Source organism: Syngnathus floridae, chromosome 1, assembly GCF_059516105.1.
Source record: "Syngnathus floridae isolate MCC-2025c chromosome 1, RoL_Sflo_1.0, whole genome shotgun sequence".
Lineage (NCBI taxonomy): Eukaryota > Metazoa > Chordata > Actinopteri > Syngnathiformes > Syngnathidae > Syngnathus > Syngnathus floridae.
The window spans coordinates 24,174,815-24,202,208 of NC_142413.1; the positions used below are offsets into that span (position 1 = coordinate 24,174,815).

Below are 27,394 nucleotides of genomic sequence, written 5' to 3' on the forward strand. Positions count from 1 at the left end.
GAAGAGGCCGAATTTTCACTTGTTCTGGCCGACATGGAGAACCAGCCGAGGCGGACACTTTACGGCGGTTGAGTCGTTGGCACTTAGAAAATATTCGCCAAACTTGGCTGGACTTCCAGGGGAAGAGGCCGAATTTTCACTTGTTCTGGCCGACATGGGGAACCAGCTGAGGCGGACTCTTTATGGCGCAAGAGCCGTTGGCACTTAGAAAATTTGAACCGGGCGGCGTGCGCGAGTGCGCGGCCCGCTGGAAGTCGAATGAGGCTCCGCGATTTAATCTGCGGTGCTTATAAAGTGCCGATCCGCCGGCCGGAGCTATTTTCGGCCACCCGGCGCGTGCGCGAGCTCGCCGGCTGCTGGAAGTCGAATGAGGCTCCGCGATCTCCTCCACGGTGCTTATAAACAGCCGATCCGCTCGGCAGGAGCTATTCCCGGCCACTTGGCGCGTGCGCACGGCCTCCCGGATGTGCCGGGCGGCGTGCGCGAGCTCGCCGGCTGCTGGAAGTCGAATGAGGCTCTGCGATCTCCTCCGCGGTGCTTATAAAGAGCCGATCCACTCGGCGGGAGCTATTTCCGGCCACTTGGCGCGTGTGCACGGCCTCCCGGTGGTGCCGGGCGGCGTGCGCGAGTGTGCTGGCCGCTGGAAGTTGAATGAGGCTCCGCAATCTCCTCCGCGGTGCTTATAAAGTGCCGATCCTCTCGGCTTGGAGCTCTTTCCGGCCTCCCGGTGGTGCCGGGCGGCGTGCGCGAGCTCGCCGGCCGCTGGAAGTCGAATGAGGCTCCGCGATCTCCTCTGCGGTGTTTATAAACAGTCGATCCGCTCGGCTGGAGCTATTTCCGGCCACTGCGCATGCGCACGGCCTCCCGGTATTTGAACACATTTCGTCAATAAATTTTGCATATTTCTGATTGAATTTTGAAGCTTAATATAATGCAACAATTGAGCTCAACTTATACAAAGGATATATCATAAAATCGTAAATTTCCGTCGAATTTTAGGGGGTCGACTTATACACCGAGTCGACTTATACACCGGCAAATACGGTAACTGAGAAAGGAAAGAAAAGGGAGAGAATTGAAATGTACTAGAGTGTGGTTGAAAGCTTCACATGAGAGAAGAGAACAAATTCAAGAGGCAAAACATAGAAAGATGAAAACACAAGTGTTTATCAGACCAGAACACAATAAGGCCCCAAGTGCACAGGTGCAAGGCTGCAGCTCAAGCCGCGGCTCAAGCAAAGGGGCAAGAGGAGCTGTGGAAGGGAGGGACCACAGATGGAAGGATCCCCCTTTCAGGATCACCAGGCTGCACTGGATGCAGAGAGGGGACAGATAATACATAATAAGAAAATCAATGAAAAAGTGGATGTCCAAGTCAAAGCGAAGAGCTGCCGGCGGTGCCCTCGATTGTCCTGGCACTGTCTTCGAGGAGGGTAAGCTGCAGTTCCGTCATCCTGAATTGGTTCACGAGAATCCAGATAGCCGCTGTCAGCTTGGGTGCCACCTAACCACCTTCCTAGCGCCCCGACATCTTCTGCTCAAGAATTCTCAAATGTTTAACTATTATCTCACACAGTGCAGCAGTATTAACATCTTGCCATTTCTTGGTGAGTGGGAACATTTCAAGATTGCCACTTCCCACATGTTGCTGCCAGAGTTGCACCTTGGAACGGAATCCATTTATTTTATCTGTGCTTGTAAGCAGGTTTTCATTTCGGCCTTGCATTCGTCTGTTCAGTTCATTCAGATAATAAAAAATATCTGTTAGGTATGCCAGCCTTGTACACCACTCATCACTTGCAAGCAGCTTTGCGTAATCGGACCCCTCGTTTGCCAGAAACACTTTAAGTTCCTCTCGCAGCTCATACACATGGGCCAGCACCTTGCCGCGCGACAACCATCGGACCTCCATATGAAACAGCAAGGCTTTATGCTCCGCTCCCATTTCCTCACATAAAGCCACAAATATGCTAGTTTTCACAGGTCGTGACTTTACAAAGTTTACCATGCACACAACATCATCAAACACAGGAACGAGGTCTGCCGGTAAAGTCTTGAATACGAGGGCTTCGCAGTGTAAAAAACAGAGCGTAATGATCACATCTTTTCACCACATACCAAGCACAATGGAGTAGGTGCCGTTGCATCTCCGGTAAAAGCAAATCCAAATGAAAGATAGTTTTCGTTGTATTGCCTTGTCTTTGCTTTCTTTTTACCTCCACTCATACTAGGGCCCTCATCTGGCTCCGGATTTTGTCCAGGGTCCAGTATAGTGTCAGCATTTTTACTCTTCAAAAACCTCTCCATCACTTTCACTATCGACTCGTCTCGCTATCCACAATGACAACGTCGCCGTCAATGCTACCTGCCGCTGCATCCATGCGTCACCAATTTTCTCGTCTGCAAGCACAAGGCAAATCGTTACCTGCTGCTGCCACCTTCTGATATGGAAGAGTACTACACGATTACTCTGCCGGGCGCTACACCGCACAGGCACACAAATTGGAGAATTTCCTACGGCACCCCTGGCAATATTTTGCGGCACACCAGTGTGCCGCGGCACACCAGTGTGCCGCAGCACCCCGGTTGAAAAACACTGGCTTAAGTAACGGTTTAATGATAGCGGTCTTAAAGGCTGTTGGCACTATCCCAGAGGAGACAGACAGATTGATTCTATTTAAGACGGACAGTCCTAAAATTTGAAATAATTCTTTAAGTAGTTTGGCTGGAAACGGGTCGAGTAAACATGTTGTTTGTTTAGCCGCACTAACCAGTTGTGTAAGCCTTTCAAGGGAGACGCTTTTAAAATTTGAGAGGGTTATTGCATGATCATCAGCGTCGGTAATCGGCGGTCTCGACTGAGCGATTGGAATGGTATTCTTGATATCATCCCTAATGGATTCAATCTTTCGCGCAAAACATTCATGAACTCGTCAGCTGAGTGGAAGGAGCTATTGGGGGTCGGCTGGCGTAGTGTTAGCTTTGCCATTGTATCAAATAGGTATTTAGGATTGTTTTTATTGAGATTAATGACTTGCGAAAAATAACGAGTTTTTGCTAAGATAAGCGCATCTTTATATTTTAGGAGGCTGTCCTGCCATGCCTGATGGAAAACCTCAAGTTTGGTTAAACGCCATCTGCGCTCATGCTTTCTACATAATTGCTTAAGCGTACGTGTTTCACCTGTGAACCACGGAGTAGGCAATCTACGGCGAGTTTTCAGACGTAGCAGCGCCACAGAGTGGATGGCATTTAACAATGTCGCATTGAATTCATTTGTAAGATTATCAATAGAGCCGATATATGTGGGAAATATGGCAGTTGCCGGCGACAGTAACTCAGATAGCGCAGTTGCAGTCATGGAGTTAATATTACGGCTGCTATAATTCTGATTGCTCTCTTGTCTTTGACAAAGAACTAAAATTTCAAATTTTATTAAGTAATCATCAGACAAAACAGTAGTGTATGGCAGTACTGTTCAAAGTCAAAGTCAAAGTCAAAGTCAGCTTTATTGTCAATTTCTCCACATGCCAAAGACACACAAAGAAACCGAAATTTCGTTCCCCCCTATCCCACGGTGACAAGACATGGCTCACAACAGACAAACAGTAAACAAGCATAACAAAAGCGTGCTGAATAAATAATGAATAAATAACACAACAATAAATAAATAAATAATTAATTAAGAGGAGCGTAAAAACGCGTACAGCAGACATTCCCGAAAATAGCGCAACAGTGCCGCACGCTACGCAGAAGGGGGTAGCGAGTTCAGGGCCCTAACAGCCTGGAGAAAGAAGCTGTTGGCGAGTCTGGTGGTGCGGGAGCGCAGGCTCCTGTACCTCTTCCCAGAGGGCAGAAGGTCAAACAAGGAGTGAGCCGGGTGACTCACATCTCTGGCAATCGAGGTTGCCTTGCGGGCGAGATGGGAGGTGTAAATGTCCTTCAGGGAGGGAAGCGAAGCACCAATAATCTTACCAGCCGTATTCACTATGCGCTGCAGGGCCTTCAAGTTCTGTTCAGTGCAGTTACCACCCCAGACAGCGATGCAACTGGTGAGGACGCTCTCAATGGTGCCACGGTAGAATGTAGACAGGACTGCCTGAGGAGCACATGCACGCCTGAGCTTCCGCAGGAAATACAGGCGGCGCTGAGCTTTCTTTGCCAGTGACGAGGTGTTCGCGGACCAGGAGAGGTCCTCACTGATGTGCACCCCCAGGAACTTGGTGCAGCTCACCCTCTCCACCACAGCACCGTCGATGATCAGCGGCAGGTGTGTTGTGTGACCCTTCCGGAAGTCCACAATGATTTCCTTGGTCTTACTGACGTTCAGCAGGAGGTTGTTGTCCCTGCACCACGTGGTCAGAAGGTCAACTTCCGACCTGTACCGAGTCTCGTCGCCCTTCGTGATGAGACCCACCAGAGTCGTGTCGTCAGCAAACTTCACTATGCGGTTGTCGCTGTAGGTCGCAGTGCAGTCATGCGTCAGCAGGGTGAAGAGCAATGGACTGAGCACGCAGCCCTGGGGGGCCCCCGTGCTCAGCGTGATGCTGGCGGAGATTTTGTCGCCAACACGCACCACCTGAGGCCTCTGACAGAGGAAGTCCAGTATCCAGTTGCAGAGGGAGGTACTGAGGCCCAGCTCGTCGAGTTTGGAGATGAGTCGCTGCGGCACAATGGTGTTGAAGGCAGAGCTGAAGTCCACAAACAGCAACCTCACATATGAGTCCTTTCTCTCCAGGTGGGTGAGGGCCGAGTGGAGGGCAGAGCAGATGGCATCCTCAGAGGACCGCTTGGCACGGTACGCAAACTGGAAAGGGTCAATGGTGGGGGGGAGAACGGACTTGATGTGCTCCAAGACCAGCCGCTCAAAGCACTTCATGATGATGGGCGTCAGTGCCACAGGGCGGTAGTCATTGAAGCAGGACGGTGCAGGTTTCTTCGGCACAGGAACGATGGTGGCAGCCTTGAAACACGAGGGGACGATGGCCTGCTGCAGGGAAACGTTAAAGATGTCTGTGAAGACACCCGACAGCTCCCCAGCGCAGTCCTTCAGCGCTCGACCCGGGATGTTGTCAGGGCCCGCCGCCTTACGGGTGTCAATAGCGGCAAGCGCCCTCCTCACACCGTCGGCAGAGAGGCGCAGGGGCTGCTCGTGTGGGGGGGGAGCGGTCTTCAGCGGGCAAGTGCTGTTCTGGGCGTCGAAGCGAGCAAAGAAGCGGTTCAGATCGTTCAGCAGGCGGACGTCGCCCTCACAGCTCCTCGGCGCAGGCTTGTAGTCTGTGATGGTCTGAATGCCCCGCCAAAGGCTACGTGCGTCCTTGCTGCTGTTATATGCGAGGTTGCAAGTCCTCGGGATAATACCAGATCTAAGGTATTTCCATTCTTATGCGATGCTGCGTACGGCTTGCGTAAAACCAAACGTATCAGTTAAAGTCTGAGACACTGAAATAAGTGGCTCTGACGGTAAATTCATGTGGATATTGAAATCGCCCATGATTATTACATTACCAGCATTTGTCACTAGATCAGCCATGAATTCTGAAAATTCATCCAGGAAGCCAGAGTAAGCCCCGGGTGGACGGTAAATAAGAGCAAGATAAAATGACGGTAAAGCGGTGGATCGGACAGTGAGAACTTCAAATGTTTTAAATACGTTAATCGAACGAGGCCTAAATCTAAGCTCAAAATTTGAGATGAGGGCGACACCCCCACCTTTTTTCGAGGACGCGCCACATGCGAGCTCAAAAAATTTGGAGGCGAGGCCTACAGGATACATCATCAGCTGATGACAGCACACAACTCTCCTGGACATCGACGCAGGGCTGTAGCAACCTTTGAAACACATTACCCCGTTTGGGATGCGAATGTCCCTGACAGCTACAAATTGTGGTCCGTCTGTGACAAAATCGTTCATGCGCTTTTTCCTTGGATCGGAATTGGAAAACAATCACTCTTCATCGAGACACTGAACTATCGTTTTCAATCCTTTGTGAGTCTCTCACTGCAAGTCAATGATTGACAAAATAGAGAGATTCACGCTATTAGACTGATGGTCTTGCAAATCAGGACGGTTCTAGACTTGATGACTGCAGCACAAGGTGGTGTGTGCCACATTATTGGGACTTCCTGTTGCACATATATTCCAGGAGATAACGACACACATCAAGGATGCCATGAACTCACTGAGGAATTTACAGCAGGCCATGTCGGAGGATAAAATCCCACATCAATGGGATTTCTTTTCATGGCTATTCTCTGGCGCTTGGTGGCAGTTGCTGTTGAAACTTGTGGTTCCTGTGCTTGTTGTGCTGTTGTTGTTGTGCTCGTTTACGGCCTGAGTTATCCCATGTTTGAAGTCTGCTGTGACGAGGGTTGTGTCTTCTACCGTAGCACAAGTGCAAATACAACATCTCAGACATGACGGGTGTGATGACTATAATGTGCTGCGAAACGTGGATTGCGTAGATGCTGTTTAGCCGAGCATGTTTTACAGAAACTTGATGATTTGACCATCGAAAATGCCTCGCAAGTGATGGATGCAATGATGTATTGTTTCTGTTTTTTTATTGATCTTTTTTATTATTATTTTTACTATTCTTCTTTCTTCATTATATTTTCTTGCTTGTATTTGCTGATTGGGGTGACATAATCATATGATAAACAGGAGGGATATGTTAGGGTTGATAGATTAGTTCCTATTATTATGTTGGAATGTAACCTGTAATAATTAACCCAACTTGTCCTGTCTTAACAAAGTAGTAGAACAAAGTCCTAAGATCCTTTGAACTGATTGACCAGCTACAGAGGACGCAATCAAAGTTGTTCTGTTTACTCAACATCGTAAAACACCCCCTGCTATGATTTGATCAGAGGCTAGGGGTTTCACCCCCATCCTGTCCACTCTCACCCCCACCCTGTTTCTCTCAATAAAAATGCTCTTGCAAGAGGCCTGAGTCAGACCTCATCGATCATCGCTGTATGCACAGCGACAAATGACTCTCCACTTGCAAGTGTTTAAAAGGGCATACTGTCTCCCGTGTGGTTCTTGCAAAATAAGTTAGAGTGAGCACCACTCTAACAGTACTGTGTTGGGACGTTGGAAATGTCCGGGTTGGGGCTGGGAATGGGCCTTTCGAGTGGGTTGGCAGCTGCTCTTAGGCAAAAGCTGCTCTTAGGCAAAAGCGATGGCATCGCTCCACCGAACGCCTCCCACCCCCCAGTCCAGCACCAGGTTGTGCAGTCGCAGCCAGGGAAGCCCCAAGATGAGCCGCTTCTCTGGGAGAGACAGGAGAAAAAACTGAATCGACTCATGGTGATTGCCCGAGAGAAGTAACCTGACTGGCTCCGAGATGGAAGTCATCTCGCCAATCAGCCGATCGTCAATGACATGAGCGGTGATTGACGGGCTCAGGGGCCGGACCTTGATTTCCCACTGACGGGCCAAACTGATGTCTATGATGTTACCTTCCGCTCCAGAATCCACCAAGGCCGCCACGTTGCGGTCGCCCGCTGCAAGCTGGATGCGTGCTTGTAGCGTGAAGGAGCTGGAACTTGAACGGGAACAGGGAGAGCAGGTGTTAGTCGAGGTCACTTGGATCCCCCGACGCCACGCGAGCTTTGGCCCTTTAATGGACATCGGCTTGGCGGGTGGGGCAGTCGATGGAGGCTGAACGGGCGGGCGAGGGTGGCTGCGCGGGCTTCGCGGCGCTCTTCGCTCCCGCCGCCGGGTTCGGATCCGCCGGTCCACGCGGGCCGCCATGTTCATCGCACCTTCCAAGGTTCGAGGACGCTCGTAGGACACCAACGCGTCCTACTCGGCGAGCCCGTGTAGGAAGGTGCTCACCAGGGCCGGTGTGTTCCACTGGCTGCTGCCAGCCAATGTCTGGAACTTGAGAGCATACTCTGACACCGATCAACTACCCTGCCGCAATGTAGCCAGCTCCTCGGCGGCATCCTCTGTGGCCGAGCCCAGGTCGAATAGCCGTAAGAGTTCACTCGCGAAGGGGTCAAATGAGTCACAAGCAGGGGCCCTTTGCTCATACTCAGCCAGTCCCCACAGCCGTGCTTCGCCCGTGAGGTGGGACAGGACAAACTCTACTTTGGCTGGCTCGGCCATGAACGAGACTGAACATGATGCTGCAGTTGGTCACAAACGCCCTGACATGTTTGGGATCTCCATTGAACCTTTCTATATTACCAAGATGAGGCTCTGGAACACCCACGGCTCTCTGGGTCTCGGCGATGGAACGTGAGCTGGATGTGCGGGAGGGGGCGACAACAGCCGGTGGGATGTGGCTGGGCGGATGCCTTCTGGACATGGAACGGAGGGTGCTGAGTACCTGAGCCATCTCCTGGCTGCCGCTGTTCGAGCTGTTGCTGTTGGTGCTGCAGCTGGCGCTTCTGCTGCAGGCCCACTTCGATCAGGAGTTGGATGTCCGCCGATAGGCTACTGACCGCTGTCTCGGTCTGCTCCAGTCGACACAATGCCATCTGATCACTTGCTGGCTGCATAGTGTTGGTCAGCTTGTACTGTGAGAGATCGGACAGTACAGCCAAAAGCAAGGTAAAGCAGACTTTATTGTGGAGGGAAAGGGAAACGGTGGAGGGCTGAAGCGGCGCATGAACGAGGCTGCGCTCGTCGGGTGTGGATAGCCGGATGGCAAGCCAGGGGAAGGAGCTGGCGGCTGGACTTCGCGCTGGCGAGGACTGGACGTCGCGGACGGGTGATCTCCAAGGAGAGCAACTGCGGACTGACAAGGTAGCACTGGACAGACAGGAACAGGACTGAATCATACAGAAACAGGGAGTCAATCTTCCAAGGACCGGTGTGCACGGAGACATCACGAGACAAGCTGACAAGGATTGTTGCGCTTGCCGCGCTAATATAGTGCTCCCAATGAGCCCGCGACAGGTGACAGTGATCCTGGTGAGTGGGGGGCGCGGCTGAATGACACTGGCGTGTGACAGTTACAGTATTGCATTTTATTTGTGATGTCTCTTTCCACAGACTATACAATGACAAGTCAAATAACATGTTATTGTACATAATAATAATAGTAATAATAATAACAATAATAATAATAATAAAGAATTGCAATACAAAAACAACTTAAATAGGCAGAATGTCGATTACAGGTTAGTCTTGAGTCAATGTTTTGGACTCAACATGCATTCAATATATAAAAATAGACCTTTGGTTGAATGTATTTACATTTTAAATATAAATATAAGTTAAAAATGTATTTTTGAAATACATAGATAAATACAGCCGGATAATGTACATTGTGTACCATCCAACGTTTAAAAGTATTTTTGGCATATTTAGCATTAAAATAGCAATAACTACATTAGAAATGCTACTTGACAATTACACATCTCTTGTCATTTTACACTCTTTTCATTTGTCAACCATTCTCTGCCAATTTTTAGTCGGAAGGTAAAGGTGTAACTACGTGGTAACTACATAGATATAAATAATAAACAGGGATCTAGCTCTGTCGGACATCCTGGAGAAGTTTATTTATCTCAGCCACCAACTCACTGGCATCCACAAGCTCCTGGTGGCTGTCAGTGCGTTTTCCGTGTCGGTGGCTCAGTACAGTCTCAAAATCGTCCTCTTCATAGTTTTCTGGAATTTCCTCCATAGCAGGAAGCCACTTGGATGATGGGCCAGGAAGGGCCACCGGTATTGGCACAGGAGCTTGAGAAAGTTGCATTATAGTGGGGCTGACTCTTGCTGTGAGCAAGGCGCTGCTGTGTGATTTGGGGTTGTTGCTATTCTGCAGGCTGTTTTTCAGTGCCTGTGAGTTATTGTGAATGTTGCTCTGACTGCTGAGCTTGGTGCTGGGTTTCAGAGTGGGGTACCTGCCTCCCTGATGGTGACCAGATGGAATAATGCCACTTCCTGGATTCTGGAAATGAGTATTGGCAGCCCAGGCTGCCACATCCTGTTGGTGGACAGAGGGGTTGGCCTTGCTTGGAAGATGACTCCTCCTCCGATCTAAAGATCCAGTCATTGGTACGCCAATACCACTGAGGCTAGTCCCCTTCTGGTTCTCATTCACTTGGATATATGAATCTAAACCCTGGGGAAGCAGGCGCTGGAGAACACTGCTCATTTCCAAAAGGAACGATGAAGTTCCACCAAGGTCTTCATCTCTGGTCTCATCCCCACCATCATCTTCAACTTCCTCTTCCCCAGTGCTCTCTCGGCGCGGATGTTTTCCAAATGTAGAGAAGCTTTGGTTTCGGCCAGATCCATTTTCGATGCACGGTTGAAGAGTCTTGTCCAGGGACTGGTCAGTGGATTGGCAGACTTCCTCCCCTGGAATGTAGAGATTGCTTCGGTAGTCAGAGGAGGATGACGCTGGGGACGCATGTGGGGGCATCCAGCACTGATCTGAATGTCCTAGTATGCGACATTCCTCAGTGCAGAGCCTCATAGCTGGGAGGGGGAAAAAAAAGTGGGAAATAATTGTAAGAAATCAGGAGACATAGCCTAAATATACATAGTACTGTATGTAATCAAAGTGCATATATACGTAATAATGTATGTTTTGACTTGAATTTCTTGAACTAAATCTTAGTGGGTCATATTTTTGTTAAAAGAATGAAAAAGAAAACCTCTAACGTGATTTTTCTAAAACTGAATTGTCAAAGCATAAAAGAAAAATAGCAATGTATCTAAAGCAGTGGTTAGGGTTAGGGTCCATTGAACCCTAGGGGTTCGGTGAATCGGCTTCAGGGGTTCGGCAGAGCTGATATGCTATTCCCCCCCCCCCTAAAGAGGGGTTCGGTGAATGCGCATATGAAACTGATGGGGTTCGGTACTACCGCCCCCCCTCAAAGTGGGGTTCGGTGAATGCGCATATGAAACTGATGGGGTTCGGTACTAACGCCAAAAAGAGGGGTTCGGTGAATGCGCATATGAAACTGATGGGGTTTGGTACCTCCAAAAAGGTTAAGAACTGATCTAAAGACATACTGCTCAATACATGTACAATATTTATATCTATGAGTTGTAGGTTGCACCTTGTTTGGACTTACATTTCATATTTACTGTATGATTTTATATCTGTGTATATTTTCAGGTTCTGATTGAAACTTAATTAAATTAATTGGAAAAATGGTGGCTAATATCAGTCAAGGCTATAAAATGAAATAAACATTTTAGAGACTGAAAATCTAGCATCACCCTTTTAAGAGAGCATTCAGCAAAGCTGTCAATGCTGATTAGTCATTCAAAACAACTCCATTAATAGCGTTTCACTTTCAAGTTGCTCTTTTCAATAATACATTTAACAGAATATCAGAAGAATATATGAAACGAATCAAATACGCAATGTTAAAGCTTTCATTAAAGGACTGCTCTTCTCATGTCTGCCATTGAGGGCCTTCATTATTCGGTCATTAACATGAAATACACATTTATTATACATCTTAAAGCAGAAAAGCGCATACTGCATTGGGAAGGCAAGCCACTGCTTAGAGCTAATAAAAAGCTCATATGAAATTTTCAATCTAAAATATTTAGGGGTTAATATGAAATAATCTAACATGATGATTCAATCCTACTGCATATGAATGTAAATTCATATCTGGAAGCTGGGGCTTTTGCATTGCTAAATTTGCAACTTTACTTTCATTGAATTTTATCATGGTACACAGAATTGTTTTAATCTTGAAAGAAAAGGCTTTTCCAGCCTGCCACTCTTTCATTCCAGCACCCAAGATTCAATTGTATAATTTCCTTTAAATGCAATAAGAATAATTTATGGACATAATAAAAAGCACATTATTGAAATGAAATGCAAGACTGACACTGTAAAAAATTAAATTTATTTTTATCCGAGACTATATATACACATGCCTGGTTCATTTATGTTTTCTGATTCAGCAATGACTTCAATGCAACAAATATTTATAATGACAAATAATTCATGAAACACTGCTCAAAATATCTATGCAATGGACAGGCGAGTGGAAGCCAGTGGGAGATGCGATGATACATATAACTATGAGAGCATTTCTGTTCGGGCTGCATGGCAACTATTCACATAGCAATTAAACGCCTACTTTATGATAAAAAAAACATGCTGTTTGGATGGCTTTGAAGGCTTGAAAGTGGTTGTGAGGAAAATGAATAATGAGCAGAACCTCACAATGAAACTATAAAAAAGGAAGGAGGGAGGAGGTGTTAGTCATGAGTGTTTAACTCAACCTCAATTAGGCTATTGTTCAAATATGGTGTCAATTGATGGCTGTGTGGGAAGCCGGCTGGAAATAAATATGACTATGGGAAGCGCTAATGCCATGATAGGGGGAAAAAAAGCTGCTTTGCAACCTGTGACTGTTGACTAACGCATGCTAATGGAGATGGGGAATTTACCCCTGTCAGCCATAGACGTCTATTAGACGTCTGGTCTATGTATAGACCTAATTTAGACGTCTAAAGTTGGTCTATGTATAGACCTAAAATAGACGTCTAAATTAAAAACATCAAATATGATCCTATTTCGAAATTTTAATGTCCGAACCAGCTGTAAGTTGTAAAAATAATGTACAGAAGTTGTTTGGATTTGTGTTTAACAAGCATATTGATCCGTACATGTGAATTGGTTATTTCTGTAACCTGATATAGACGTCTATTTTAGGTTATTTTATAGACCTACAATAGACGTCTAAATTAGGTCTATATATAGACCTAAAATAGGCGTCTAAATTACGTCTCTATATAGACCTAAAATAGCCGACAAATTTAAATCCATTAAATATGAAATATTAAACCATAAACCAGCTGTAGGTTGTATAAATAATGAACAGAGGTTGCATTGCTTTGTTTTAAACAACCATTGATCCGGGTGAAGTGTGGTTATTTCTGAAACCTGATCGACGTCTATATTAGGTCTATCTGTAGACCTAATTTGGACGTCTATATATTATTATTTGATGGATTTAATTTTGTCGTCTATTTTAGGTCTACACATAGACCTAATTTAGACGTCTATTTTAGGTCTATAGAATAACCTAAAACAGACGTCTATTTTAGGTCTATACATAGACCTAAAATAGACGACAAAATTAAATCCATCAAATATGAAATATTAAACCCAAAATCATTCTGAAAGTTGAATTGAATTCATTCATTTCAAATAGGCAAACCACGCATAACCAATCAACTGAAGACAAATACACTCAAAAGCACAAGCAAGGTGAAAGTCATTCAAACTATGACTCTGTACAAACAACAGATACAAACAGAAAAAAATCCACTGCACAAAATAGGCAGAGCCTACCTGTTTGAAAAGGAATGGGAAGTTGTATAAATTCATACAGTATTAATATTGTACAGAAGTTGTGATGCTCTGTTTTAAACAACCATTGATCCGTGTGAAGTGTGGTTATTTCGGTAACCTGATATTAGGGCTATGGAATAACCTAAAATAGACAGCAAAATTAAATCCATCAAATATGATCGTATTTCAAAATATAAAACTCTGAACCAGCTGTAAGTTGTATAAATAATGTACAGAATTTTAAACAATCATTGTTAAATTTAACTATACGTCTACTTGTAGATTGTCTGACCATGTGGGGGTTTGAATTAAATACATTAGATAAAGTACGCCCAAAAAATAGCTCATCAAGTGGATCAGAGTAAAATTAAATATCAACTTACACGAAGGGCGGTTGGGGACATATTTTACCTCCCCCTCCGAGGGGGCAGAAACTGGCTGGCAGCAATATTGCGACAACAGCCGCCTTATTTTCGGCAGCATTTTGGCGCTACTTTCGTCACATCATTTGCCAACTCATTTGCCTAATTAGCAAAAGTTTTAGCCAGCATGGCGAAAGTTTTAGAGAAAAAAGACGAGGATCGTGCCAGGGATATAAACAAGTCGAACGGGATCAGGAACTGCTTCAGATGGGCATTGCTCGAGAGCAGCGTCATCTTACAACTCGGAACACAAAGACGCTCTTAAAGCAATGAGACAGTGAGCGACCGACGCGCTGCGGTTGCACGATCGGACTTAATTAAGCTCCCTGCGCACTGAGATCCACGTAAATTTTGGAAAGTACATCAGGACTTTAATTTTTTTTTCGAAATTTCAGCGACGGCTCTGTCACAATAATGCGATCAGCGCGGTGCATTTGCGCGGTCGACGACGCACTACGTTTGCGCGTTGGGCGGTGCGCTGTAGTTGCGCAATCGGACAAAATTAAGCTCCCTGTGCACTTAGGTCCACTTGAATATTGGAAAGTACATCAGGAGTTTAAAAATTTAAATTTCAGCAACGGCTGTGTCATAATAATGCAACCAGCGCGGTGCAGTTGCGCAGTCGGCGACGCGTTAGGCGGTGGGCTGCAGTTGCGCGATCGGACAAAAATGCGCAAATCAAAAAATGCTTTAAAAAGTCTTGGAACGGTTACATTTTTTTCCATTATTTGTAATGGGTAAAATAGATTCGGAATTCGACCGATTTCCTTCTCGAACCGCCATCTGGAACGGATTGTGGTCTAAAAACGAGGCTTGACTGTATTATATTCACCTTGGTAGCCCACCAAGCAGAAATATCTTTTTAACAAACCTGTTGAAATTGAGTGATGAAATTAATGATTTTGGGGTTGCTATACTGCCAAAATCCAGGAGTTTCCAGGGAACTTTAACCCCGAGCCCCTCCGAGGCTTTGCCCCTGGCCCCCTGCGGCCCCCAATGGGAGCCTGTAGGGCCTGTGGCCCCTGCAGCCCCCAATGGGGTCCTGTGGCCCCTGGCCCACTGTGGCCCCCATTCGGGGGGGCCTGCGGCCCCTGGCCCCCTGCTGCAAGTGGGGGGGGGGGGCACAGCCGTTCTCATCCCTGCAGACAGAATGCCATCATTTTTTTTTCAAACAGGGCAAAGTTTATCATTGGAAAATGGTTCATTTGAATCTTGCTTCATTCTTTAACAGCTAGGAAGTGAGAGTCCATCACAGGGAAAAAGTAAGAGGGTTTTTTGTAGGCATTAGTCATTAAAAAAAAGGTCATAGCTGCAGTAATTTAAGTGAGTTTTATTTTTATTTCTCTACATTTTCAGAGTTTCTGAAGGAGCCCATCATGGAGCCCCTTCTGGCAATCCATGGGCTAAGGAGCCTCAACTCTCATTCATATTCTGATGCAGAGAGTGGACGGTTGCCCACTCTGGAGACCTTTGACTTGATGCTCAAGGAAATAAATGGCAAACGGGATGCAAGGATGAATGACAGAATGATTAAGCTTGGAATTGGTTACTCAAAAATTTGCTATAAATTAAATGTGTAACATCTACAAAACCGTAGCAGTACAAACACAATTTTTTGCGGCACAAACCAGCACAAACGCAGCACAAACGAACAGTACCATTTTGGATCCATTTGGAAGTGAATGGGGGGAGGGGCTACGTGACGTCCTCGCTATAGATTAAATGTGCAATATCTACAAAACCGTAGCAGCACAAATGAAAGTTTTTGCAGCACAAACGAAGCTCAAACGAACGGTACCATTTTGGGTCCATTTGGAAGTAAATGGGGGGCTGAGTGACGTCATCGCTATAAATTAAAGGTGCAATATCTACGAAACCGTAGCAGCACAAACAAAAAATTTTGCGGCACAAACGAAGCACAAACGGACGGTACCATTTTGGTTCAATTTGGAAGTAAATGGTACCATTTTGGGTTCATTTGGAGCAGATGGGGGGCTGGGTGAACTCTGATTGACCAATAAAATAATCTTTCATAACTAAAAAAACGTTGCAGCACAAACGAAAACTTTTACGGCACAAACCAGCACAAATGAAGCACAAACGAAACTGACTATTTTCCTTAAATTTCGGCCCGAGTAAGATAACGAAAGCAGGGATGTCATTCAAGCCTAAACCACACGCAAACTTGTCTTCTACTCTTCCTATCTCATTGTATATAGTCTTTGCATGAGTGGCATCACATTACAAGCACAGCAGGAACAGATGGTATTCAGTTTTATTCATAGTTCTTTATTGATAATAATTTAGCATGTTGTTATATTACTTTATTGCTAATTCATTTTCTGATTTTGCTTCCAAGTTACATTTAAAGTTGAATTTTCAAGGAGTTAAAGAATCTTTGTCGTACCAACAACATATTTCGATATGATATAGCTCAAAATATTATACACCCAAGGTCCCAGGTTAGCCCAGTAAGGCCCAGCAATTGTGAAAATGTAAATATAACTACAAAATAAAATAAAATAATAATAAAGAGATGAGGTGCATAAAGCTCAGCAAGTCCCTCACCTAGGAGTCTATCCAAAGGCGAGTCCCTGCCAGGCTCGTAGTCGCTGTCGCCTGCATCACTGTCCCCACGACCACTATCTTTGAGACTGAATTTATCCATCTCATTCAGGGCATATCTGAGTGGGAAAAAAAAACATCTGTTACAATTGTCATAAAACAATGGCTAATTATTCTTATTATTAAAAACTCTTTGCTACTAAAAACGAGGGAAACACTTTGAGGTTATTAGTTGATATAAAGGTAATGTAACATTATGCAGCATAATGGTTAAAACCAAACAGAGGTTCCACTGGTAGTCCACATTCAATGGATTATGACAGTTGTGTTGGAACCTTCAAAACTGTTCGGCTCAACAGTTTAGATTCAGTTTGTCTGCGTGTGATTCATTCGCACAACTCATTTTTGTTTTCCTCCCTCAAGAGCGCTACGCTATTCGGTGCCATAACTTGAGGGTTTAGGCAGGACATGACATCTACGCCACATCCCACAATGTGGCAGCCAATCATTTTGCAGCGGGACACATCTTGCCTCCAAAATCCTACTGCCTTTGAGGCTTCTCCTATTCAATACACCTTTTGCAGATCTCCGGGTGGTGTGGTGCATTATGAGTAAAGGAATTTCTTCAACTACTAACTCTGAATGAGGATCAATTGAGACAGCCATGATTAGGACCATTTCAACAGCTGGAAAGTTGATTTTTCTAATTTCATCTATTTTAAACTGTCGTTTGGTACTGATCCAGGTTTGTAGAGAACAAACATCAGCGTTGGATCAGGGAGGCCATTGAGATCCGCAAGCGGGGCCCGAGGACCATCAACAGGGATGAGGGAGCCTATATGCTCTCTACAACCTGCAACAGCATTCTGGAGAGGTGAATGGACAGCAGAGGGCGTGACTCACCTGTCAAATCTGACAGGTGAGCCACGCCTTCATCCATCAGCTGATAAAGACACGTCACTATCACATCGGTGACACTGATGAAGGCGGAAGAAACCGCCGAAACATGTCAGGTAATGAACCTAAAACAATTTGTTTGATATAAAAGAAACCAGTGAAGTGATTAAAAAGGAAAAACAAGATGAACTTAGTACAACTATTCTGGTACTGTATGACTGGCAATAATTGGATACCAAGGGAGGTTGTACTTTTCCATTTATTTATTTTTTTCATTCAACCACTATGTTTCTTGCTTTAGTGACGATCATATTCATCTCAAATATGCAGAATGCCTCACTCTTTCTGTAGTACCGTGGGCTTTGATTTTAATTTTTTATAGGTTGTGGTCTGTGTGGTGGTATTAAGGTGTGAATTGGGTCACTTAATTTGCCATTGAAGGTCAACATAAAAAATGCACCACCCACCTTAGATATACAAATTCAGTTCAATTTTATTAGCAATTCTAGCTGGGTTTGGGAAAAGGGCAGCTACACCCTGAACTGGTTACCAAGCGTTCATAGGACACATGAAGACAAAGCCCTCACACGCACATTTACACCATTGTTGGTGGAATAAAAAAAAAGTAGGAATACGATTTTTGGTCAAATATGCATACAGAATACAATTATTATTGTTGCATACGCTACAAAAACTGGTATATTCTACAATAATCAACACATAATAAACTAATAAGGTCACCACTGTAAAAGTGTACCCTCAAATTTCCATTCTAATTTAGTAGGTATTACCTGTAGCTCCTGGTGTATTTGTTGCCTCTGAAACTTGGCCGTGGCTGGTACTGGCCCTGATGGAGCATGGACAGAAGCTGTGAAACTTGCTACAATTCCAAGAGAACAAACAGGGGACAGATAAAACAGAAAAAAACAAAAAACAAAAAAGGAAAAAATGAAGAGCGGGACAAATGAATGGAGTCAAACAAGCAAGACCACAAGACAATGTTAAATGAAGGTGTGGGATAATGGGTTGGGGGCATGACTTACTGAATGGAGGTAATAGAATGTGGGCAGCAAAAAGACATTCTTAACATGCACTTAAGACATAAAATGAGATATAAAATTTTGTTTGTGAACCAAATATTCTTGTCTCTTTTGATAAACGACAAATGGTGGAAACAAAGCTGCATTTTAGTATTACTTCATCAAGGAAAAATTTGCAAATCAGAATATAAAACTCATGCCTTACCTCAACAGGAGGTGTTGTGCGGGCCAAATCCAAGGTGAAATTCTCTGGCATGTGGATAGAGGAAATGGTGACAAGACTGTTAAGTGACTGGCGGATGTGATGGCTCTGCCTGCTACCTCGTGTGCCCCTCTCAGGCATGGGCGAGGCTGACGGGGAGTGTGGATGGGACTGGACAGGAAGAATTCCATTCGCAGTTGGGACTAGGGTAATATCTGCCTTGTGTATGTGCCTCGTTGGCTTCTTCTGATAGCTGTTTTCTGCCACACGACAATTGTAGTTGTGCTTTGGGTCTTTCTTTTCTTGGGTGCAACGAGTTATTGCAAACTTCACCAAAACAATAAGCAGCAGGGCGCAAACTGCCACGAGAGATACGATGATGTGAGAGAGATCATGAGAGGTGTGGCTGGAGCCAGTGGGAAAGAGAGGGGGGAGGAGGTCCATATTTTCCTGCAGAGTAATTTTGAAGAGGGCCCCAGCGGTGAGTTGATTGGTACCTCTATCCTCTACTACAAGCCTGACCTCCATCACGTACCTTGCCACTTGTTCTAAGCTCGCATTGGTCCTGAGCTCACATCGCCCAGCATCCATCATAAGCAGATTTTCTTCATTTCCACTGACAATGGAGCAACTCACCTCTCCATTGGCACCAGAATCGCTGTCTGTGACTTTAAGCGCTGTGATCAACTCACCAGGAGATGCATACTTCCACACTGAAAGTTCAGCAGTGTGATTCCTGAGGGAGGGTGCGTGGATGATAGGTGGATTGTCATTTTCATCCAAAACTGTAAGAAGGACGGTGGTATTGGCTGAAAGTGAAGGATTTCCACCATCACGTGCCTGGATGGTGAAAGTAATATGACTGACATCTTCATGGTCAAAGGTCCTCAGGGCGTATATGGCACCATTTGAGGGATCAATGCTTACATATGTAGAAATTGAGCTTCCCTGCACCTGAGCATCAATTATGGCATATGTAACCTGGCCATTGGTGCCTAGATCTGCATCTGAGGCCACCACTGTCATCAGGTATGCTCCAGGAGGGTTGTTCTCAGATTCGAAGACCTCATAGCGATACTTCTCAAAACGAGGAGGATTGTCATTTTCATCCAGCACCTGAACAGTAAAATGTTTGATTGTGGAGAGGCTTGGGGAGCCTCGGTCCTCCGCTATGACTGTGAGGCTATACTCGGACCTTTTTTCTCTGTCTAATGAAATATTGGTAAGGATCATGTAGTTATTTTCATATGTTTTCTGGAGTCTGAAGTGACCTTGGCCATGAAGCCTGCACACCACGTCACCATTCAGCCCTGTGTCACTGTCATCAATACGCACCAAAGCAATGAAGGTGTCAACAGGTGCACCCTCTGAAATGTAAGCCACCTCCTCTTTGCCTGGAGTCATCAAGTTAATGTTTATCTCTGGTTTGTTATCATTTACATCCACCACTTTCACAACAATTTTACAAAGCCCTGGAATGGAGTTCGGGCCCAAATCCTGAGCGTGAACATCAAGCTCATAGGACGAAGTCGATTCGTAGTCCACCTTTTTAATAAGTGTAATATGTCCGTTCTCTGGATTTATATTAAACATTTCTAAGATTTTTGGTGAGATGTGACTGCTGAAAGAGTACACAATTTTTCCATTAGTACCCTCGTCTGGATCTGTCGCATTTAAATCAATAAGAAGAGTCCCAACAGGATCATTTTCCAGCAAATTAATAACATATGCCGGCTGTTCGAATGCTGGACTGTTGTCATTAGAATCAGCGATGCTAATTTTCAGCAATGTGGAACCAGATTTAGGGGGTACACCATTATCGGAAGCAGTGAGCTGCAACTGGTAGCTGGACTGCACTTCCCTGTCTAAATCTCGCATCACCACCAGCTCGGCGTACTTAGCCCCATCTGTCCTGGTCTTGATGTCTATTTTAAAAAAGTTGCTGGGACTGAGGAAGTAGGTGTGCAGCGAATTCTCCCCAACGTCTGCATCCAAGGCGCCGTCCAGCAGGATCCGCGTCCCCACGGACGCGCTTTCGGAGATCTCAATGGGGACGATGGCACGGGAGAAATGCGGGGAATTATCGTTTATGTCCAACACTTGCACTGCCACGTGGAATAGCTGCAGATATTCCGTCGGCAGTGTAACCACGTCAAATTCAATTGAACAGTTCAGATTTTTCTCACATAGCTTCTCACGGTCGATTTTGGAGCCAATGCTGATCTCTCCGTCTGCCTCTCGCACAGACAGGAACGCCGTGCTCCCCCGCTGCATGGCACAGAAGCGAAAGGACACGGAGCTTGGTAGTTTGGATAAAACTTCAGCAACATCATCCTTTAGGCGCGCGATCACAGTCCCCACTCGTTGTTCTTCATAAACTTGATATTTTAAAGTCTTGCAGCTGACCGAGTTCAAAACCGCGATCAAAATAAATACTTGGAGTTGAGCAGAAGGGAACATATTACCTTTGGCACCCATTTTACTGCGTCAGTGACTCCACAGAGGCGGGTGAACAACGAAGAAAATAAATCCCCTTCCTAATTTAAAATTAGAACATGTTTAAAATCTCCGTCCGTCGTTCACCATCCACTAAAAGTCCGCCGTTTAAAAAATATGTTTTAAAATGCGACAGTTCTTGCGTATGCGTATCCTCATGCACTCTTCGCCAGTGGCTTGAGTGGGAGTGAATTGCACAAAAAGAAGCAGAATGAAAGAGGGCGAGTCCGTGCGTGTGGGTGATCGCGTACGCGAGCGAGCCTTCATTCTGCTCAGTTACCCAAGCCCCCCCCCCCAACAAAAACTTATACAAAGAGAGTGCAGGATTCTCCTTCTCACATACACACACCTCAGAATTAAAGGTGTGCCACAACAATGGGTTGAAGGAAGAATTACGTATTCCGTGCGCAGCCACGTATCAGACAAACCTGCGCACGCTTACATTGTTGGTTTGGTTATTCACGACGTGTGCCAATTGAGCTACCCCTTTCTTTGTGTGCCTCCTCCAGAATCAGCCTGCTATATCTATTATGCGTTCTTCTAAAAACACATGGGGGGGATGTCACATGGATATGTCACTCAGTGTATATTATAACAAAGTATTAAACGATTCTGCTATATTTAAAGATAATCCACAACCGTTTTTAAGCCTGGCGGTGCCACTAATGGTCTCTTGTAAGGTGGCTGTTGTGGGTTAAAACTGAAGAACAAGGAAAGGATTCGAGACTACTTGAACCACCCAAATACTTTCATGGATCACATTTTGCAGATACTGCTGTGCAATTCTACAATCGTTTCACCAATTTTATTAACATTGCAAGTTTTATTTTCACTGAATGCCGTTATGCATTATTCACAGAAATAATGTGCTGTATATGTCTTTTCTGTCATGAGCTATTTTCACACTGGCGTCCTTGTAAAAGTTACACACAATTAAGGTCCATTTCCCTAATGCAGAAGTTACCAGAGCGGCCATATGTGAGAGTGCAGACATTGCTGCTCCCTGCAATGAGACAATTAGTTGCATGGTGATTGGCGACAACTGCTTTCAATCCATGGGGCACGGGCAGTGAGTTTGACTATATGTTCATCTTACACACGAGCATTCTGCCTCTGTCGGAAGAATCAAACTTTGACTTTAAATTCTCATTCCACATTGGTACCTTACAGTGAGGACAGTAACGCGTTAAATGGCAAACAATCAGATTCACTAGCAAACTTGGATCCGTATTAAAACCAAACAGAATTAAACATCCACAGAGAACAGGTTTTTGAAACATATATACATTTCTGCAAAAATAAATAAAGCAAAACATTTAAATCTAATTTGTTACCATATCTGCATTTACAATGTTCCTTTGACAAAATAGAGATTCCATTAAATATATTGTGGTGGTCACGGTATTGTTGCTAAGTTACCCACACAGCTGACCCCACGTGTGCTTTCTTCACAATCCCCCTCTTGTGGTCATACATTATGGAGGCCGACATCCTCCAACCAAATTATCATCCTGCAAACTCAGTTGTGTTCAGCCAGCAACTGGCCACATAGAGCAAGCCATCTGGTTCGAGCTTCAGACAGACCAAAAATCACAATTACCATGCATTCAGCAAATCATGAAGGCTCTCTCGAGAGACCAAAGAAAGAAAAAAATTCACGTCTGCTCTAATCCAGTGATGCAATGGAATTTTGTAAATACAATATGCTCCTGTCAAATCTTAGGTACCACATATTCTGATCAGGGTTTCCCGTCCGTCACAGACAGCAGTAACAGTAACAGACAGCAATCATTAAAGCATTCTGTGTCTTATAATGTCACTTCTGATTTGGTTTTTTTGCTATATATTAGTCAGTGATTAAAATCAGAGAAGATAAAAAATACTTTTACTAAACATGTTAATCTCTGTGTTATAGTATCCAATCAATGTAACAATCATATTGGGAGAGACTCGATTTCCAAAATCATGCTTTCGAAATTGCCCTAGACCAGTGGTGGTGTTCTGTTTTCACCTTGTTGCCCGCAGTTTCCGATTGTGGCAAAGTTTCAACTCACCTTATTAAAAGTTAAGGGGGTTTAAATATAGACTCTGAAAACAACCGTAAACGGTAATTTTAAGGGTTTGGTGTATCGCCAAAAACACGTTGCTAGCCATGACGTCTGCCAGCCAGAGGCTCTGGATGTTTATGAGACTGTATTTGTTTAGAGAGTAAACTAGTCACAAGAGCTGCGGGGAAGTTACACTTCTCCCTTTCCCAATATATTCCATGTGGGAAATTGCCCACTCTGTCTCTATACTGTACCAAAAAAAAAAAACCCCAATAGAATACACATACATCCCATTTCCCTACTAGCTGTCCATGACCCACTTCTGGGTTTCGACCCACCCGTTGAGAACCACTGCCCTAGAGACTCCAGTTTAATTTGATTAAGTAAGCTTCTTTTAGTGTTATTCCCATCTGTTAAGACGTAGCTGTTCTCATTGCTCTCCGCTGAGTAATTCATTTAGAGTCAGCGTCACTTAGTGGATGTGTCCCTTTGATGGATTTTATCTGCATTTCAAATTTCTCTTTTTGCCTTGTGGGGGCGGGCTCTCTGAATTGCCATCTGCCTCTGAACAAACACATAGACACTGGCTATGGTAACTGGAACATGAATGTTGGAATGTTTAACAAATCTAAATGTATTGTCATTTAGCATTTGTTAATGTTTTTTTTATTTTTTTTAAATCCAATTTTGGAAAAAATGCTTTTGAAAAAACTGCTTGTATTGGCAAGTCATCATTTGATTAGGACGTAAATATTTCAAATAAATTGAACAAAAACAATTTTCACCAAATAGATTAATTCAAGCATGTATACTTGTATGTAATAATGCAGTGTTTATTACCAATGTCAAATTTAACGTGTTGAGCAGACTTGTTCGTTTTGTGTTGCCTTGTATCGAAATTGAGGAGAAGACAAGGTGGGTGATGGGGATGTTATGCCCTTAGGGATCATGAAAATACAAAGAGGAGCTCCAGGGGATTGTGGGGGTGCTGCATGAAGGGCTCAACAACTTTGTCATTGAAATGAAGCAGGAGATCTTGATGACAAAGGACGCATAGCAGGTGGAGAGGCGGCACGAAGACCCCTCAAACACCCACCCTTGGAGAAGCTGTCCGGACGTGGGTGACATGAATGGAGTCTGGAACTCATACTGGAATTTGCAAACAGTGTGGTAAATGTAAACTTTGAGAAAAGCGTAGAAGGAGTGGGAAAAGTATTGTCTTCACTGACACTGTAAGTCAGATATTTTGCACATCTTTATTGCTTCAGTAGGCAGGGGCTGAGCAAGTACGCTGTGTGGATTGTAAAGGCACGTGAGCGTCTGGCACTGTCTAATTGCCCTTCTGTTATCTTGTGTGAGAAGAGAAGGAATGTAAGGTGCTCAATGGAGCATGGTAAGTGAAATAAGTCCCAAATGCAAGTCCAACTTATATTTATTTACACATGGTTTGTTGAAACACTAGTTCAGAATCAAGGTTGAGCAATTAAAACTCTTCATTAAAGATAATTTATATATTCCTCAAGTACATTTTACATTACGTCTACATGAACAAAAAAAATCTATAAATAAATAAATTGATTGGAATCAAACTGTTAAAATGCATGTAAACACCAACATCTCCACCATGTCCCACATTTTCAAAACTGGATTAACATCCAAGACGATTTACAAGGGGGATGGGACACAGGTGGAGACAATGACCTTAACAGGAGACACAGTGATTAAAAGTATAGCTCTTGAAACATCCACCCATTTTCTGTACTGCTTGTCGCTTGTCGCAGGCGAGCTGGAACCTATCCCAGCAGTCATTGGGGAGGGCAAACAGAGATGAACAACCATTCGCGCTCTCACACACCTACGGGCAATTTGGCCTACCACACGTTTTGGGAATGTGTGAGGAAACCGGAGTTCCCAGAGGAAACCCACACAGACACAGCAACTCCACACAGGGAGAGCCAGAGCCAGAGCCAGAGCCAGAATTGAACTGTGAGACGGACGTGCTACACCAGTGCGCCACTGTGCACTTCTAGTATTATAAGCAAATACTAAAGCAAACAGGATAATGGAAAGGACTAAAAACTGAGAAGTAACATCAGCGATGAAACAACTTGCATCAAATGGACAGTAGAGCCCATTTTCTGCCCATGCTTCAGCCTCCGTGGCTCAACATTTAGTTCATTAAGAGAAGAGCCAGGTGGGATGCATGTTTAGACTGATGTATCAACTTAAATGACCTGATATTTTAAACTACTATATACTTTAGTTGTCAACTGTGATATGATGATAAATCACATGTGTATCACAGTATCAAACAGTATTAGTGTTTTAACACCAAAATTGTATTCTTCTTGTTACTGAAAAAAATCATTATTATTATTAAATAATATCATAGCACTGATAATAAAATGTATTTTTCTTAAAATGTCTCAGATTACAAAAGTACAATATACTGAATGAGTGAGGGTCATTGATAAGTACATAGTAGATCGATGTAACTAAAGTTTGTCCACATTTTATACTTCAGTTATATAATATCTGATTTCATGAGTACCTGTAAAAGTGGGAAAACGTATTGCTTCAGGGGCATTCATTTGCTCCTGTACATTGGCTACGTTAACATGGACAATCAGCGTTCAAATTAAAATTATGATTGGGTGCACTGTTTTAATAGACACTAAAAATACTGATCCGACTCGAACTTGCGTACTGTACATCACACTTTCAATTAGAACAATTCGTTTTGACGTGTAGAATCAACAAACATATTGGAAATAGTCGTAGAAGAAGCTGCAGCAACTTTTATGTCAACCAATCTATTTCTACTTTAAACGTTTGTGTCATTTTGCATATATTTTTTTATGTTTTCCTAGGGATAGAAAGTGTACAGCAAAAGTCATGAACACTTTTCATCATAGAGCGAAACAACTGCTCATCAGTGTCTGAAGGCAGGTTTTCAAATGTTACAAAAGAACTATGAAACCAATAGCTTGAAGAACTGTAAATGGTAGAAAATATGGTGTTGGTTGCCCCTATCCAGTTATAACAGCATTCAGTCTTATGGGAAGGCATTCAACAATTTTGCAACCCTCTTTGGAATGTGTGCATTATTTTTGTGTGCCTTTATATGCTACTTCACACACAACTTTTGTGAAGTTAAACAGTATTGAACATAACTGAACAAATAAGGACTTAAACAGTCTTTTCAGACTTTTAGGACTTTTCAGAACAGATACCCTGAAAGCAGACAGAAAAACTTTAAATAGTCCACAAAATTACTGGAGAGACTATGTCAGCTGGCCTGGGAACGCCTTGGGATCCTTCGGGATGAGCTGGATGAAGTGGCTGGGGAGAGGGAAGTCTGGGAGTCCCTCCTAAAGCTGCTGCCCCCGCGACCTGACCCCGGATAAGCAGAAGAAGATGGATGGATGGATGGATGGATGGATGGATGGATGGATGGATGGATGGATGGATGGATGGATGGATGGATGGATGGATGGATGGAAATTACTGGTATACTTGATTGACCACACATAGTGTATGCACAACATAATTGTGTCATGTAATGTGATGGTTCTTCATCTCGATTTTTTTATATTTGTGTGGACACAAGGGAGAAAAGGGTAATTGGGCTCAAACTACTTTTGTGACTCCATGCACCTTTAAAGCCATTGAGAGCTCCTTCATTCTGTACTGATGCCTCTAAGGTACAAACATGGTGCCTGTATTGTTATGTCCTGTGTTCTCTCATCATTTTACTTGTTGAATTTCCATGAGCATAAAAGGGAGCTTCCAGGTGCACTGTTTCACCTTAAAGAGCACCTTTCACAAAGCAGTTAAGATGCAGGATTTTTCCCAACAATTGAAATTAAAATGTACTTCAATATATTTACAAGCCACTATTTTCTCAAGCTTTCTTCAAACCTAATCTTTGTCTTATATTCTTTATACCGTAGTAACAGAATGGGTTTCTTGTGTACATTTAAGCTATGGCAGTGCCAACGCCCTCCCCTCCAATGGAGACACGTCTGTCATCCGCTGTGCTGATACCTGATCACTTGTTTTTAAAGTCACATAGTAACAGCATATCCTGGGCTGGCTTTTCAAATCGCAAAAAATAATGAAAGAAGACACCAATTGTTCTTACCATGTTATACTGCACACCAAGCAAGCCGGCCGAACCCAAATAGACTGAGCAATTGTCCTGAGGTGTGAGTGCGAGTGCGGATGGTTGTTCATCTCTGTGTGCCCTGCGATTGGCTCGCAAACGGTCCAGGGTGTCCCCCGCCTACTGCCCGATGACTGCTGCCCGTGGGGACAAGCGGAATAGAAAATGGATGGATGTTATTTTGGAACGTGCAAAAGGCATTTGTTTGTTCTGTTTGTTATGTCTTTACAATGAAGAACTAATTTTTATATAACCTCACATGGA

At 44.2% G+C, this 27,394-nt stretch overlaps 1 protein-coding gene and 1 long non-coding RNA gene across 5 annotated transcripts in view; one reads left to right on the forward strand and one right to left on the reverse strand.

The window, feature by feature from the left end:
- LOC148404712 (uncharacterized) overlaps nucleotides 1–27,394 on the forward strand; it is a 52,430-nt gene that overhangs the window by 17,092 nt on the left and 7,944 nt on the right. Inside the window, exon 2 of the long non-coding RNA XR_015861346.1 lies at nucleotides 17,028–17,295. This is a non-coding gene — a long non-coding RNA (uncharacterized LOC148404712). The remainder of the gene's footprint in view (nucleotides 1–17,027; nucleotides 17,296–27,394) is intronic.
- On the reverse strand, nucleotides 8,962–21,211 carry LOC148404713 (protocadherin-18-like). Of its 4 annotated transcripts, none has more exons than XM_088389976.1 (5): nucleotides 18,541–21,211; nucleotides 18,425–18,468; nucleotides 17,971–18,026; nucleotides 16,286–16,401; nucleotides 8,962–10,444 (listed from the first exon to the last, which is right to left on the reverse strand). In XM_088389976.1, the coding sequence occupies exons 1-5, from the start codon at nucleotides 20,897–20,899 to the stop codon at nucleotides 9,489–9,491; spliced, it is 3,531 nt and encodes a 1,176-aa protein (XP_088246102.1). In that variant the 5' UTR covers nucleotides 20,900–21,211; the 3' UTR covers nucleotides 8,962–9,488. The 4 variants fall into 4 exon arrangements, with proteins under 4 accessions (XP_088246102.1, XP_088246093.1, XP_088246087.1 ...); XM_088389967.1 differs by having other exon boundaries at nucleotides 17,971–18,059; XM_088389961.1 differs by having other exon boundaries at nucleotides 18,425–21,211.

What these genes read in the sequence shown, in the direction of transcription:
- LOC148404713 (XM_088389954.1), bottom strand. Translation starts at nt 20,899, where the DNA reads ATGGGTGCCAAAGGTAATATGTTCCCTTCTGCTCAACTCCAAGTATTT. An exon ending in GCACAACACCTCCTGTTGAG is followed by an intron (nt 18,060 to 18,424) that starts GTAAGGCATGAG and finishes TTGGAATTGTAG; the next exon opens with CAAGTTTCACAGCTTCTGTC. An exon ending in GCCTTTGGATAGACTCCTAG is followed by an intron (nt 10,445 to 16,285) that starts GTGAGGGACTTG and finishes TCCCCCTCCCAG; the next exon opens with CTATGAGGCTCTGCACTGAG.